At 44.2% G+C, this 13,524-nt stretch overlaps 1 protein-coding gene across 1 annotated transcript in view; it reads right to left on the reverse strand.

Annotated features, from left to right (window-relative positions):
• The window catches only part of Ptk2 (protein tyrosine kinase 2), a 227,886-nt gene that overhangs the window by 13,758 nt on the left and 200,604 nt on the right, over positions 1-13,524 (reverse strand). Inside the window, exons 24-28 of the mRNA XM_013025136.1 lie at positions 12,758-12,869; positions 9,878-9,964; positions 7,051-7,188; positions 6,012-6,143; positions 448-510 (exon numbers count right to left, since the gene is read on the reverse strand). Coding sequence (XP_012880590.1) covers positions 448-510; positions 6,012-6,143; positions 7,051-7,188; positions 9,878-9,964; positions 12,758-12,869 — 532 coding nt within the window. The remainder of the gene's footprint in view (positions 1-447; positions 511-6,011; positions 6,144-7,050; positions 7,189-9,877; positions 9,965-12,757; positions 12,870-13,524) is intronic.

The raw sequence follows: 13,524 nt of genomic DNA on the forward strand, positions 1-13,524 counted from the left end.
AAGCAAAAAGAAAAAAGCTGGAAGTGGCGCTGTGGCTCAAGTGGTAGAGCACTAGCCTTGAGCTGAAGAGCTGAGGGACAGTGACCAGGCCCAGAATTCAGGCCCCACGACCGGATCAAAAAAAAAGAACAAGAAATACGAACAGTTAGCAAACAATAGCCTGTGTACAGACAGAGTAAATGCGCAAAAGTATTTCTTTAGGTCACAAGGAGCCTGACTTACTAATAAAAAGCCTCTCTCAATAGTGAGGCAGGAAACTCTGTATCTCTAAGAATTCCATATAAAGCATGTGAGTAGTCCTAGCTAGAATGTGTGCTTTATTCCTAGAATACAATATTGGCTCGTCTATCACCCATGCTGCATGCTGGGTATCTTGGGACACGGTGCTGCTGGCCCATTCGAGTGAGTGAAGCTCGGTGAGCCGTGACAGCGTCAGCAAGGACTCACTGGGCCCTGAAGACTCCCGTCTTCCCGGTCGATACTGCCTCGGGAGAGCCTCACGTCAGGTTTCTAGAAAAACAAAAACAACTTCATTTTTTCTTTGAAAGCTACTGACAGTCCTGATGGTCTAAATTAAATAATCTCCTCCGGTAGCATATCTGTCCTCTGTTACCACAGCCTCCCAACTTCCTGCCCCTGCCCTGATGGTCTTTCAGTAAAGCACTTTCCCACTGCCTTGCCTTTGTGCTCCCAAGTTTGACTGATCCTGCCCTTCAGGTTAACATCGGATAAGCCCAAATTTCATTGCCTTTTTCTTCTCTTTGTTGCTGAGGACTGAAACCAGGTCTTTGCTCATGTCAGGCAAGTTTTCCACCATTGGGCTATACTCCACTCACTGTGCTAATCTTTTTTTTTTTTGCCTGTCCTGGGGCTTGAACTCAGGGCCTGAGTGCTGTCCCTGAGCCTCTCTGTGCTCAAGGCTAGCACTCTACCTCTGGAGCCACAGCACCACTTCCGGCTTTTTCTGTATATGTGGTGCTGAGGAAATGAACCCAGGGCTTCATGCATGCAAGGCAAGCATCTACCACTAGGCGACATTCCTAGCCCCATCTTATATTTAAAAGACTGTTTCTTTTGGTGCTGGATTTGATGTGAGGGCCTTGTGCCAAACAGGCAGGCATTTTATCACTTGAGATATATCCCCAGCACTTTTTTTTTTTCTTTTGGTCCAGTCGTGGGGCCTGAACTCTGGGCCTGGGCGCTGTCCCTCAGCTCTTCAGCTCAAGGCTAGCGCTCTACCACTTGAGCCACAGCACCACTTCCGGCTTTTTTTTCTGCTTATGTGGTGCTGAGGAATGGAACCCAGGGCCTCATGCATGCAAGGCAAGCACTCTACCACTGAGCCACCTTCCCAGCCCAGTAGCTGAGTTTTCTCAGTGTTTCATGTTGGTCCTTGGCAGAAGCAGCCAGAGGTATTGGGAGGCCATAAAGAAACTCCCCCAAACACACAGGTGCATGCGCATGGCTCTGGAAGAGTCCATCAATGCAGACGAAGACAGACCAGGGGCTCCCTCCTCTCTGTACCCATCACCACCCGAATCCTCTAGCACTTGAGAGAAGCCATGTGCTTTAACTCAGGAATGAAGAGGCAGGTGCCAGAATCCAAATGTCAGCGGGTCTCAGAAGGGACCCTGGAGTACAAGAGTCTGCTGCCCTAGCCTGGTCCCTGGGGCCACAATCTTGAGGTGGCCCATACACATGGGAATACCCACAACTCAGTGCTAAGTCAACTGCAACAAGTAGTTCACAGACACAACATAGACAGCCTGGTACAACAGGAGTGGCACACAGCCATGAAAAGCATTTTACGAGGGGTGCCAGCATCAGGGCTTGAACTAAAGGCCTTGCACTCTAGCTCATTTTTCTTGCTCTGGGCCTCCAGCCTGACTTTTTGCTGGTTAACTGGAGAGACAATCTCATAGGCCTTTCTACCTGGCTAGCTTTGAACTCCAGCCTCCTGTAGCTAGGATTACAGGCATGAGTCATTGGGGTCCAGCTGTAAAAATATATGTATGTATTTGTGTGTGTGTGTGTGTGTGTGTGTGTATGTACACAAACATTGCAGCTGAGCCTTGTGTACTGGTGGATTTTAATGCAGGAAAGGAGGGATTCGATTGGATTTTACAGATTGCTATAGTTGTGGTGTACAATTCAGATTAGAAGAAATAAAATTTCAGATTTAATCTCAACTTAAAATATCTAAGCCAAATGCTTCCATTTACTTGCTCTAGGCTTCACTCCCACTTTGCCCTCCTCCTGTCTCCTCACTCTCCTCTGTGGAGTTATGAGCACCCACCTGGAACTCACCGGTCTTGACTTCCTCCTCCTCGCCTATGCTCAGCTGCCATGCGACCTCCTCAACCCAGCTCCTCCCTGAACTACAGGTTCTTTCTATTTATTTTTGTGGCTTGAACTCGGGACCTCGTGCTTTTGGCTGGCTTTTTGGCTTAAGGCTAGCACTACAATACCTACACTTTCAGCTTCTATGTGTGTGCGTGCTGGCCAGTCCTGGGGCTTGAACTCAGGGCCTGGGCACTGTCCTTGAGCTTTGTTGCTCAGGGCTGGCACTCTACTACCTGAGCCACAGCTCCATTTCCAGCTTTTTGGTGGTTGACTAGAGACAATGTGAGTCTCATAGACTTTCATATTCTGCTTCTAGAAGTATTAGTAGTTTTGACTCTAGGATGCCGTTAGAGTATTATGAAACGTGATGTGGATCAGGTATGTCATTAACTTTCTAGGAATTAAGAAACATTGAATTAATTCTGAGACACACATGGTCCAGCCCTTAAAGGGTTAGGACAAAGGATTCCTCTCAAGGTGATTGTGAATACTGAGTAACTTCAGATAGAAAACAATGTCAATGTTGTGTATGGCAGCAATACTGAAACTCTTGCTTGTTGCCTTATTCTTTTCTGTCACCTTTCACAAGGGTGTGTGTTTAGTAAGGACACTTTGTCCTGAATGGGGTACACATGTAATGGCTGAGACATAAAATGAGTTTTCTTGTGGGTGTGCCCCAAGACCTCCTGGGGAGTCCTACCAAGTGCACTGGCCACCTCCACAGGACAGAGTGCTCCATCACCCAGAGTGTGTAAGGTGTTTAAAAGTGCAAGGCAAGAAATCAAAGTTTTGTATAGCCAAGTTGAAGTTGGAATCACACCTTGATCCTTGATTAATCTGACAAAACACTGTTTGAAACCATTGATTTAAAGGTCTTATACTATTTTTTGTTGTTGTTGGTCCTGGGGCTTGAACTCAGGGCCTGGTGGTTACCCTTGAGTTCTTTTGCTCAAGGCTAGTACTCTACCACTCTGAACCACAGCACTACTTCTTAACGGTCTCAAGTCAGGTTAGGAACAGGAACAGGCTCCTGCTGGAGTCTGATTCTTGACATTTCACCTACACAGAGCTGGCATTTGAGAATGCCGGCTGAACTGAAGCAAGGGGAGCCAGATCTGGACTCCTCAGGTACAGCAACCAACTAAGCTTTTGTGGAGGCAGCAGGAAATCCAGCTCCCTCCAGCCACAGTTCTTTCCAGATTTGAAGGGGAGTAGACAATAAGTTCCCAGAGGTCCCAGTTCAGAGGGTGATGATGAGTCTAAAAGAACATTTGGGTGTATGAATAAACAACGTTTCCTTCTCTACCTACCACTTCCTCTCTGTCCCCAAGGGACTTCTGAAGGGGGTTGTTGATAAGGGCTATGTAAAGAACACAATTCCTATCCCTGAGTCCAAACACACTGGAAAGGGGAATTGTACCTGTCAGACAATGCTGCAAAAGGACCTCAGAAAGGTAGTTTTTATCACATCATATGGGATTGCAATGCAATTATTTTATGTTCACGTTGACACTTAAGTTGTAGTCTTTTCTGCATAAACAAGGAATGAAAAACAACAAAAACCACAGAAATGCTCTCAGCTCTAATGTATGACAAAATCTTAAAAAAGGATTCCTAACTAAACACACATTTTCCCTATGATGCTACTTCTCGGCAACTACCCAGAATCTCACAAGCCAGGGTACTGTGAGGACACTTGTACATCCATGCTCACTGCCGCACTATTCACAATAGCCAAGTATGGAAACAGCCCAGATGCCCTACAATAGACGAGTAGATCCAAAAAATGCGGTACCTATACACAGTGGAATTTTACACAGCTGTTATGTCATTTGCAGGGAAATGGATGGACCTAGAACAAATCAAGTTAAGTGAGGTAAGCCAAGCTCAGAGAGGCAAATGGCACGTTTTCTCCCATATGCGGAAGCTAGATCTAAAATACACCAGGGCATGATAAATTATACAGGACTCTGGGCATTCACTATGAGATCAAAGGAGGACACTCTTTTTTTGGGGGGAGGGGTCTGGTCATGGGGCCTGAACTCTGGGCCTGGGTGCTGTCCCTCAGCTCTTCAGCTCAAGGCTAGCGCTCTACCACTGGAGCCACAGCGCCACTTCTGGCTTTTTTCATTTTGCTTATGTGGTGGTGCTGAGGAATTGAACCTAGGGCCTCAGGCATGCAAGGCATGTGCTCTACCACTGAGCCATCTTCCCAGCCCCAAAGGAGGACACTCTTTTTTTTTTTTTTTGGGTCTGGTTGTGGGGCCTGAACTCTGGGCCTGGGCACTGTCCCTCAGCTCTTCAGCTCAAGGCTAGTACTCTACCACTTGAGCCACAGCGCCACTTCTGGCTTTTTCTTTTTGCTTATGTGGTACTGAGGAATCGAACCCAGGGCCTCAGGCATGCAAGGCAAGCGCTCTACCACTGAGCCACTTTCCCAGCCCAGGAGGACACTCTTAAGGGAGGAATATAAAGGTACAATACCTATGTGCCTCTGATGATATAAAGTAATATTTATCAAAATGAATTCCAGGAAATGGAAACAAGCTTTCTCTTTGTTGTTTTTTTTTTTCTTTTTGTCTTGTTTGTTCCTTGTATCCTTTGTCTTTGGGAGGGTAAGTGGAGCGGCACAGAAGTGGAAGAACAAAGGATGAACAAACACAGCCGTGGTACTCACTAGACATTATGCTGAAAATGAACTATACAACTTGTGGGTGGGGATGGGAGGGGAAACTGGCAGAGAGTGGGGGCAGGGGTGACACTGTCCAAAAAGAAATGCACACATTACCTGACTTATTGAACTGTAACCCCTCTGTACCTCACCTTTATAATAATAATGAAAAAACCTGGTTCCTAAAATATAATTAAGAAGCTGGGTGCTGATGGCTCATGCTTGTAATCCTAGCTACTCAGGAAATCAGACAACAGTGGTTCAAAACCATCCCAGGCAAGGAAGTCTATGAGACATTTGTTTATTTCCAATTAACTACCAAAAAGCCAGAAATAGAGCTGTAGCTCAAGTGACAGAGCACCAGCCTTGTAAACAAAAGTGACAGAGAAAGAAAGAAAGAAAGAAAGAAAGAAAGAAAGAAAGAAAGAAAGAAAGAAAGAAAGAAAGAAAGGAAGGAAGGAAGGAAGGAAGGAAGGAAGGAGAGAAAAGCGGACCACAGTCGCTCATTCCTGTAATCCCAGCTACTCAGGAGGTAGAGGATTTAGGAAGACAATGGCAAAAAGTTCATGAAATCTCATTTCAACCAGTAAAAGCTGGAAACAAAAATAGGAGGATCACGACCTAGGATAGCCTGGGAATAAATGCCAACAAGGTCCTATTTGAAAAGTAACTAAGAAAAAAGGGGCAGGGAGCTTGGATCAAATGGTAGAACTGCCTAGCATGGGCAAGGCTGGAGTTTAATCCATTATACTGCTCCCACCACCCCCCCCAAAAAAAAACCTAGAATGACAACAACAAAAAGTCACAAAAATGAAAATAACTGAGCTGAAGGCATGGCTCAAGTAGTAGAAATGCAAATAACACTTACTTTAGTTTTGAGAGACCAGATATAAAACTAATTCCTCTGCATTGGAAAATGGTTTTATAATAATCCCAAGTAGCACAGTAACTTAACAGGGTTTAAAAAGTGGAAGAAACTGCTCAGGAACACAATTACCAGAAATCTCTCCTCTTTTTCCAGCCAGCGTTGATCTTCTTCCATTTCCTGCTGCTGTCGGATCAACCGCTCTTCCATCAGGTGGGTGGGTAGCACTTGCCCGATGCCTCGCAGGTCCAAGACTGCTGAGTCCTAGGAGGAGGAATGGAAACAGCATTTCCAGTCTCATGAGTCTGTCTGTGTTGTGTGCCATCCAAAATAGTGAAACAAAACAGAAAAAAAAAATGGTGGGAATAATGCTGTTCCTATTCTAGCTACTTTCTGCAAACTAAAATTTATTGGGTTGGTTCTAAAGAAATGATCTACTGGGATCATATAGCTAGAAGGGGTGGTGCACATCTGTAATCCCAGCTACTTGGGAGGCAGAGACAGCAGGAAAGAGTTCCAGGCCAGCTGGTGAAAAGTTAGTGAGACCCTATCCCAATATAAACCCCAAGAGGAACTAGAGCTTAAGTAGTACAGCGCTTGTCCAGCAAGCTCAGGTTTAAGGCCCTGGGCTCAATCCTTAGTACAACAAAAATGGGAAAGAGGAGAGGAAGAGGAGAGACAAGGAAAGCGAGACAAGAGAGAGAGAGAGAGAGAGAAAATCTAAGATGTGCAAAGAATGCAATATTTCTTACAGTAAAACCATAGAAACACCTTGAAGCAGAGTAACAAGAGTTAAGTATGATACATACATCCTAGAGAATATAAAATAGTCATTGAACATACTTTAAGAAAAAGAACAAAAGTAAAACTATGGATACTCTTTAATCCAAATAATTTTTAATATCATAAACCAGGTCTTTTATTTTACCAGGCAAGTTGCATAAAACACAACATGGTCCACAGAACTGATGGTCTACCTGATTTTTTCTTTGGCTTCATGTATATATTTATTATATCCAGTTTAAGGCTCTGCCTTTTAAACAAATGGATTATGATTGTAGCATTTCTTTTAGTGAAAAAAAATTCCACAAAACCACAAAACATGAGAGTAGATGTGCCTTAAGCCTCCTTTATAAGTTAACAAACTGAAAGCCAAGAACATCCAATTTACCTCCATGTTGGGCTGCCACATGGATATCTCTTGAGGTCTATGATTCCATGACTCTGTCTGGTCCAGAAGAGATGCTTGGCCTGGGTAGATGCTGCCGGCCATGGCTGTGATTCCATGTGAACCAGGGTAGCCAGAGACCTGAAAGTGTTATGCAAGGTAAGATTTGGTCACAACACAGCTTTAGCATGGTCCTGCTCTGCATGTGAAACAAAGTTACAGAAAACATGGTGGTCTAGAATAATTGCCCAAGTTCAAGGTCTAATCTCTAATCTCCTGAACATCTTAGTATGTTCTCTGGCATGGCAGCTATGACCAACTCATGACACTGAGTGGTGCATCTACCATAATTACAAGTGTTCCTAAGTGCAGGATTTAGAATGGATGTGATCTAACACTGCCCACTTTGTGCATTATGGGGACTGGTGTCAAGGAATGTAGATGGCTTACAGAAGATAGTAGGGAAAAAAAAAGAGATTTTCACTGAAATCTTCAGGAGAGGCAATTTTCTGTAGCTCCATTAGATAAATAACACAAATATGTACTATAAGATAAGAAATTACTTTGGAATTATACATTTATGGACATGCTCAGAGCAGACTACCTCTGGATACAAAAGCACCAGGAAATCCCCAAAACAGATGCACCATGCTCACCTCTAGAACTCTTCTTTCTTGCAGAACTCACCAACAAGAGCAGCCCCAACAAGAGCCAAGAAAAACACAAAACCCCTGTTGGGCTGGTGGTATGACATGCCATATCTCTACTCTGGAGGTTGAGGCACGATTCCAAGTTCAAGGCCAGTCTGGGCTACTTACTGAGACTGTCTCAAAATGCAACCATGCAATGGCCTCCCTCATGGAACCTCAAGTAGGAGCTGATGGTGGGAAAGGTCATGTCTTCTGATTCTGACAGAGGTGACTAAGGCAGAGGTTAGTGGGACAGGAGGAGAAATCCAGGCAGCAGGGGAACAAAGGGTTTCTCTTGACTCAGGATCAAGTGAGCAGAATAAAGGATAGTATGGATGGGCCTGCCAGTTACTTTCACATTGAGATAAAGCATAGTCAATCCATCTTCCCAAACATCAGTATAAAATATCCTTCAGCAAAAAGTTTCACATATGTATTAGGTTTCTAGGCATTGATTTATACCAAAACTTCTTATCTAATTAATAAACTATCAAGCAACCTATATGGAGAGGTCTGCTTATTTGAATAATAAAGACTAGATTAATAAAAATTTTACCAAATGCAAACTACTATACCACTACTATCTTTGTGAGAAGTGACATAGTGATGCCAGAGAACTTTCAGAATGTTCACAGTGAGTTTTCAAATGACTGAGAGCAGGGTGCGTTCATGCATGCATGCATGCATGCATGCATGTGTGTGTGTGTGTACCTTAGTGTGCTAGGCTGAAAAAGAACACAGTTAACACCAGGAAATTTTCCAATTGGTCTTATCAACCAGGTAAGAAAACAGGCTTAGAAAGGCAAATCATATATTTTGGCAAAAAAAAAAAAAATTACTCTGTTCTAAAACATTTAGGGTGGAAACCCAGCCCCGTCTTCAGGGACTGCTGTAGTGGGGTCAGCCAACCATAACACATGTGCTTGGGTCCTAAGCAGAAGGCGTGCTGGGCTGTACCCTGACCTTACCATGCTACCTGCAGACCTGCCAGGTGATAGCAGGGCTCTGACAGCTGTATAAGGAATGGATAGGACTGCCACTCAATTCCCACTTGGGGCCAGCTGAGCTTTGACTTCAGTGTGGCCAAGCACTAACCCTGGGACTTTCCCCTGGCTGACACTGTACCATCTGCTGGAGTACAAGGTCTTTTGACAGTCAGACACGGGTTTTCCTCTTGGGCTGTCCACATAGTTCCTGCTGTTCTGATTACTGATCATCCTGGCCAGGGGCCCCTGTGATCTGTCACAAAATGACAGTTCTGTAGCCAGTGCCCGGATGGTAGTTGGATAAACAACCTGGAAACTGAAGGGATCTATTGCAGCTGATTATCTCAGAGCTGGATCTCCTAAAACATGGGTCTGAGCCACTTGCCTAGAACTACTGAAGCTGTTTGAAAGCAATGCTCTATTTCTGAACTAGTAAATAGAATTCTAGTATATAGGAGGTAATAGTACAAAGCTTGAAACTTACCCAGGTCTACTGCTAAACAACCATGAACATACAGTGTAGACTTTTCTAGTAATACCTTCTCTCTTGGTATTATAGTACCAAGTATTGACTAACAATAGCTATGAATTTCTGCCCATATTGGCCTAAGAGGTCCCTAATCCTGAGGGAGGAATGTACTGAGCCCCCCTTAGCAGTACTTGACTCTTGCAGACTTTATCCTTCCCTAAAAACCAAAAACTACTACTCTGTTCTAGGTCCCTTCTCCAAGGATGGCCTTATCTTACTCTGTGAAGAAGTCTGCCTGCAACTTCAACACTCCTTCCACACTTATAAACAAGGCCACTCATATGGCTTCTGCAACGGTACTTTAAAATTTTACTTTTGCCTTCTAGAAAAACTGCAGTTTGGCATTCCCTCTGCACACTGTGTGTCACTGGCTCCTCCTTGCCCAGTTCAAGAGCCGGTGGGAAAGATCAGGTCTAACAACTGAGGGCTGCACTGTCCTGCCTGCTTTGAGACCATGTGAGTTGTGAAGACCCTCGGTGCAGGTTGATAGGCCTCTGTAGGTTTCTGCTCACCAAAATAAATATATAAGAAAATAGAAGTAAGTCTAATGTACATCTCTACCATCCAGAGTACAGAGGAATTAAGAACAACACAGTTAGACAATAACACAGCAACAATCTGTATACCTGATAATGATTGGTCTGTACCATGTGCTGAGGGCTGGGGTAAAATCCTTCACTGGATCTTGGACTAGGATAACCAGGCCTACTGGGCTGTGAAAATCAACAGAGCACCATGTAAATGATTTGGGTGATTTCTCTAAAACAGCATGATTGAAATCATATTTCAATAGGGAAAAGAACATTTTAATAATGCTGGGTAAGTGGATATTCACATGAAAACACTTCAATCTCTTTTTCAGATAAACCTTAAATATAAGTACTAAAACTATGATTAATAGGAAGACATGTAAGAGATGAGCTTGGGTGAGACAGTGGTTTATTGGCTAACATGCCAAAAATACAACGGGCAAAAGAAAAAAAGATCAACCGGCCACCGTCAAAATTAAAAATCTTTATGTTCCGAGTGATTCCAACAAAAGTCAAAAGAGTGTCTAAAGAATGTAGGAGTAGCCGGGTGCTGGTGGCTCACGCCTGTAATCCTAGCTACTCAGGAGGCTGAGATCTGAGGATCGCAGTTCAAAGCCAGCCCGGGCAAGAGAGACCGTGAGACTCCTATCTCCAATAAACCACCAGAAAATGGGAAGCGGCGCTGTAGCTCAAGTGGTAGAGCGCTCGCCTTGAGCTGAAGAGCTGAGGGACAGCGCCCAAGCCCAGAGTTCAAGCCCCAGGACTGACAAAAAAAAAAAAAAAGAATGTAGGAGTGCCATTCATTTATCAGATGTGAGAGTCATATAGGAATGCACAGAGATTTTACAGGTTGGAGCTCAAGTGATGCCATCAATTAAAAAGGGCACAGCTGGTACTGTGCGTTTGTGGCCAGGAAGGGTCATCAAGACAGACCCAGGCTCCAAAGCAAGTCTCTAAGCAGGCAAAATTAAAGGTTGTTACTGTAAACATCAGATTAGTGTGCAGGGCTGCTATGGAGCAGAACACTTAGGGATTTTGGGGTGCAGCATGTTTCTTCCAGCAATACTGTTCAAATTCTTAAACAGGCAGACAATAGCATTTGCTTATTACTCAGGAGGCAGGAGGTAGGAACATCATGGCCCAAGGCTGGTTTGGGCAAAACCCATGAGACCTTGCCTGTAAATACTAGCTAGCAAGAAGGCAAAGATCTGGGGATTGAGGTTTGAAGCTAGCCAGGAAGATCTTTGTGAATCTTTCTTTTTTTTGCTAGTCCTGGGGCTAGAACTCAGGGCCTGGGCACTGTCCCTGAACTTTTTGCTCAAGGCTAGCATTCTACCACTGAGCCATAGCACCACTTCTAGCTTTTTCTATTTATGTGATACTTAGAAATCGAACCTAGTGCTTCATGTATGCTAGGCAGCACTCTGCCACAAAGCCACATTCCCAGCCCCTCTTTGTGATTCTTATCTCTAATTAAAGCTGGAAGTGGAGTATTAATGCCACAATTTCACAAAGGAAAGGAAAGGAAGGAATGGAGAGACGCTGTGTCCAGTCACCAGGTTATAAGAACAGCCTGGATGAACAGACTTGCTTCACTTCAAGGTTCTTAATGTCTCTTGTTTGAACAATCCTGCAGCTGTCATGGAATTAAAACACAGGCAAACTGGTAAACATATCAGAGGACCTTAGGTAAGATAATGAGTGGTTCATGTGTCGTCTGTGGGCAACTAAGAATGCTTTCTGTTGTTCTTTAGGAATGACAAAGGAATGTTCTCTTTTCCTCACTGCCTGACTCAAAGCCCTCCCTTCCCGCCCTGCAGATGGTATGGTCTTCTTCCTCTGCAGAGGGGCTGGGGAGAGGCACCTTTTGCCTCTGCCCTGCTGCAAGTAGCAGTAGCCGAGAAGGCAAGCCTTTGAGTATCATGATTAAAACTACAATTGCTACAGTACTTAAAACAGTTCTTTGTGCTGACATTTATGAATATATTTCAAAAAAGCTATTAAACTTACATTATTAGTTATTAAATAGTCAATAATTTAGCTATAAAGAACACTATTACTATTTTACTTCCTAGAAAGAGGTCTGAATTGGATTATCTATGTGAAAATACTACTTTTTCAAAAACAAATGTTGTATAAAGACCTTCTGTTGTTGTTGTTCCTTTGACCTGGCCCTGGGACCTACCTGTCTCTGAGCTTTTTTGCTGAAGGCTAGCACTCTGCCACTTGAGCCACACAGCTTCATTTCTGACTTTTTGGCAGTTAATAGGAGAGAAGAGTCTCATGGACTTTCCTGCCCAGGCTGGTTTCAAACCATGATCCTCAGGTCTCAGTAAGCCTCCTGAGTGGATAGGATTACAGGCATGACCCTCAGAGGCCCAGCTTATTAAGGCTTCTTAATCCAAGAAAAGTGTTTAGGCCATCTCAGTAAAAATCCCTAGCCACTGTTCAGATTATAAAATGTTGTGGTTGCTCTCGTCATGTAGGAGGGGAGGTGAGAAGGGTTGTGGGGGCACATGGGCAGGCAGGGCGTGAGGGCATCATGCCTGGACATAAAAAGGAGATGAGCTTTTCCCCTGACAAACAGCACAGCCACATACTAGAAAAAGGTAGAAAATGTGCACAAAATCCCAACCCAACCAAACTAAACCACAGTGAATGTGATCAGATGGAAGTAGACTCTACTTAAGCCTCACTATGGAGGCTTCTAGAAGGGAGGACGAGAGAGAAAGCAAGAATGTAAATAAAATCATGTCTATTCTGACTGTTCTTGTCCAGCTCAAATCAAAACACAAATTAGGAAAAGAGTACACAGGGTGGCAATCTATCAAGGAGGAGCAATTAAGAAACATGTTATAACTACTGTCAGGGTAACCTGAGACTAGATTTCCTCCTTTTGAAAACAGTTCTCTACACCATCCAGTGTAGGAGTTAGTTTAAGAGGAACCCCAAAGTTGGGGTGGGGACCTTGGCTACCTTGGGCGGTGCTTCATCAGACCCTCCAGAGTCCCAAGACACGGTGGCCTGTCTTCTGGATTCCATCCTCATTCGTTCTTCTTGCTGAGCTTTTTCCTCTTCCAGGATTGTGCTAGAGAAACAAGGCATTGTGTTAAGGGGGTCTACAACCAGAATCACACATTAGACCCCTCCTTAACCCATACAAAGGATGCCAGTTGGCTCCCAGTAGAAAATAACCAAAAGGAAAGGAGCTCACACATAGGGAGAAAAAAAAATCAGGTTTCTAACCCTTCACAAGATGATTCTAGAACAGCCACAGTCCCTATCAGAAAGTTCATTTAAAGCATAGCCAGAGGTTAAGAAAGGAGTTGGTGAAAATGAAGAAAAGGCTAAGATGAAATGTTTGTATGCTCTGAGCCAAACACAAAGTCCCTGAGAAATCCTAAGCAGCCCTTTCCCAAGCGTCTACCTGCCTGTCTATAACAGACTCTTCACACAAACACAGACTCCCGCACATGACGTGAGCAGTCAGTAAGGGGGGGCCAATAACCTCTCCAGCTTGCTCAGTACAGTTAAGTTCACACTAACTTTCAGTCTAACCAGTACCTTATCTGACCAAAAAAAAAAAAAAAAAAAGAAGATGCCACAGTATTTGCAGGTGCTTCTACCCTTTGTTCTCAGCTGGAAGCGCCACACTTACCAACGGCTGGGCTGTTCAGGGGTATGTGAAGTCCCACATGTCGCCGTGGCCGCCCTAGCCTCCACAGCCTCCACAGCTTTGCTGG

The sequence above is a fragment of the Dipodomys ordii genome, unplaced genomic scaffold (genome assembly GCF_000151885.1).
Source record: "Dipodomys ordii isolate 6190 unplaced genomic scaffold, Dord_2.0 Scaffold82, whole genome shotgun sequence".
In the NCBI taxonomy this organism is placed as follows: domain Eukaryota; kingdom Metazoa; phylum Chordata; class Mammalia; order Rodentia; family Heteromyidae; genus Dipodomys; species Dipodomys ordii.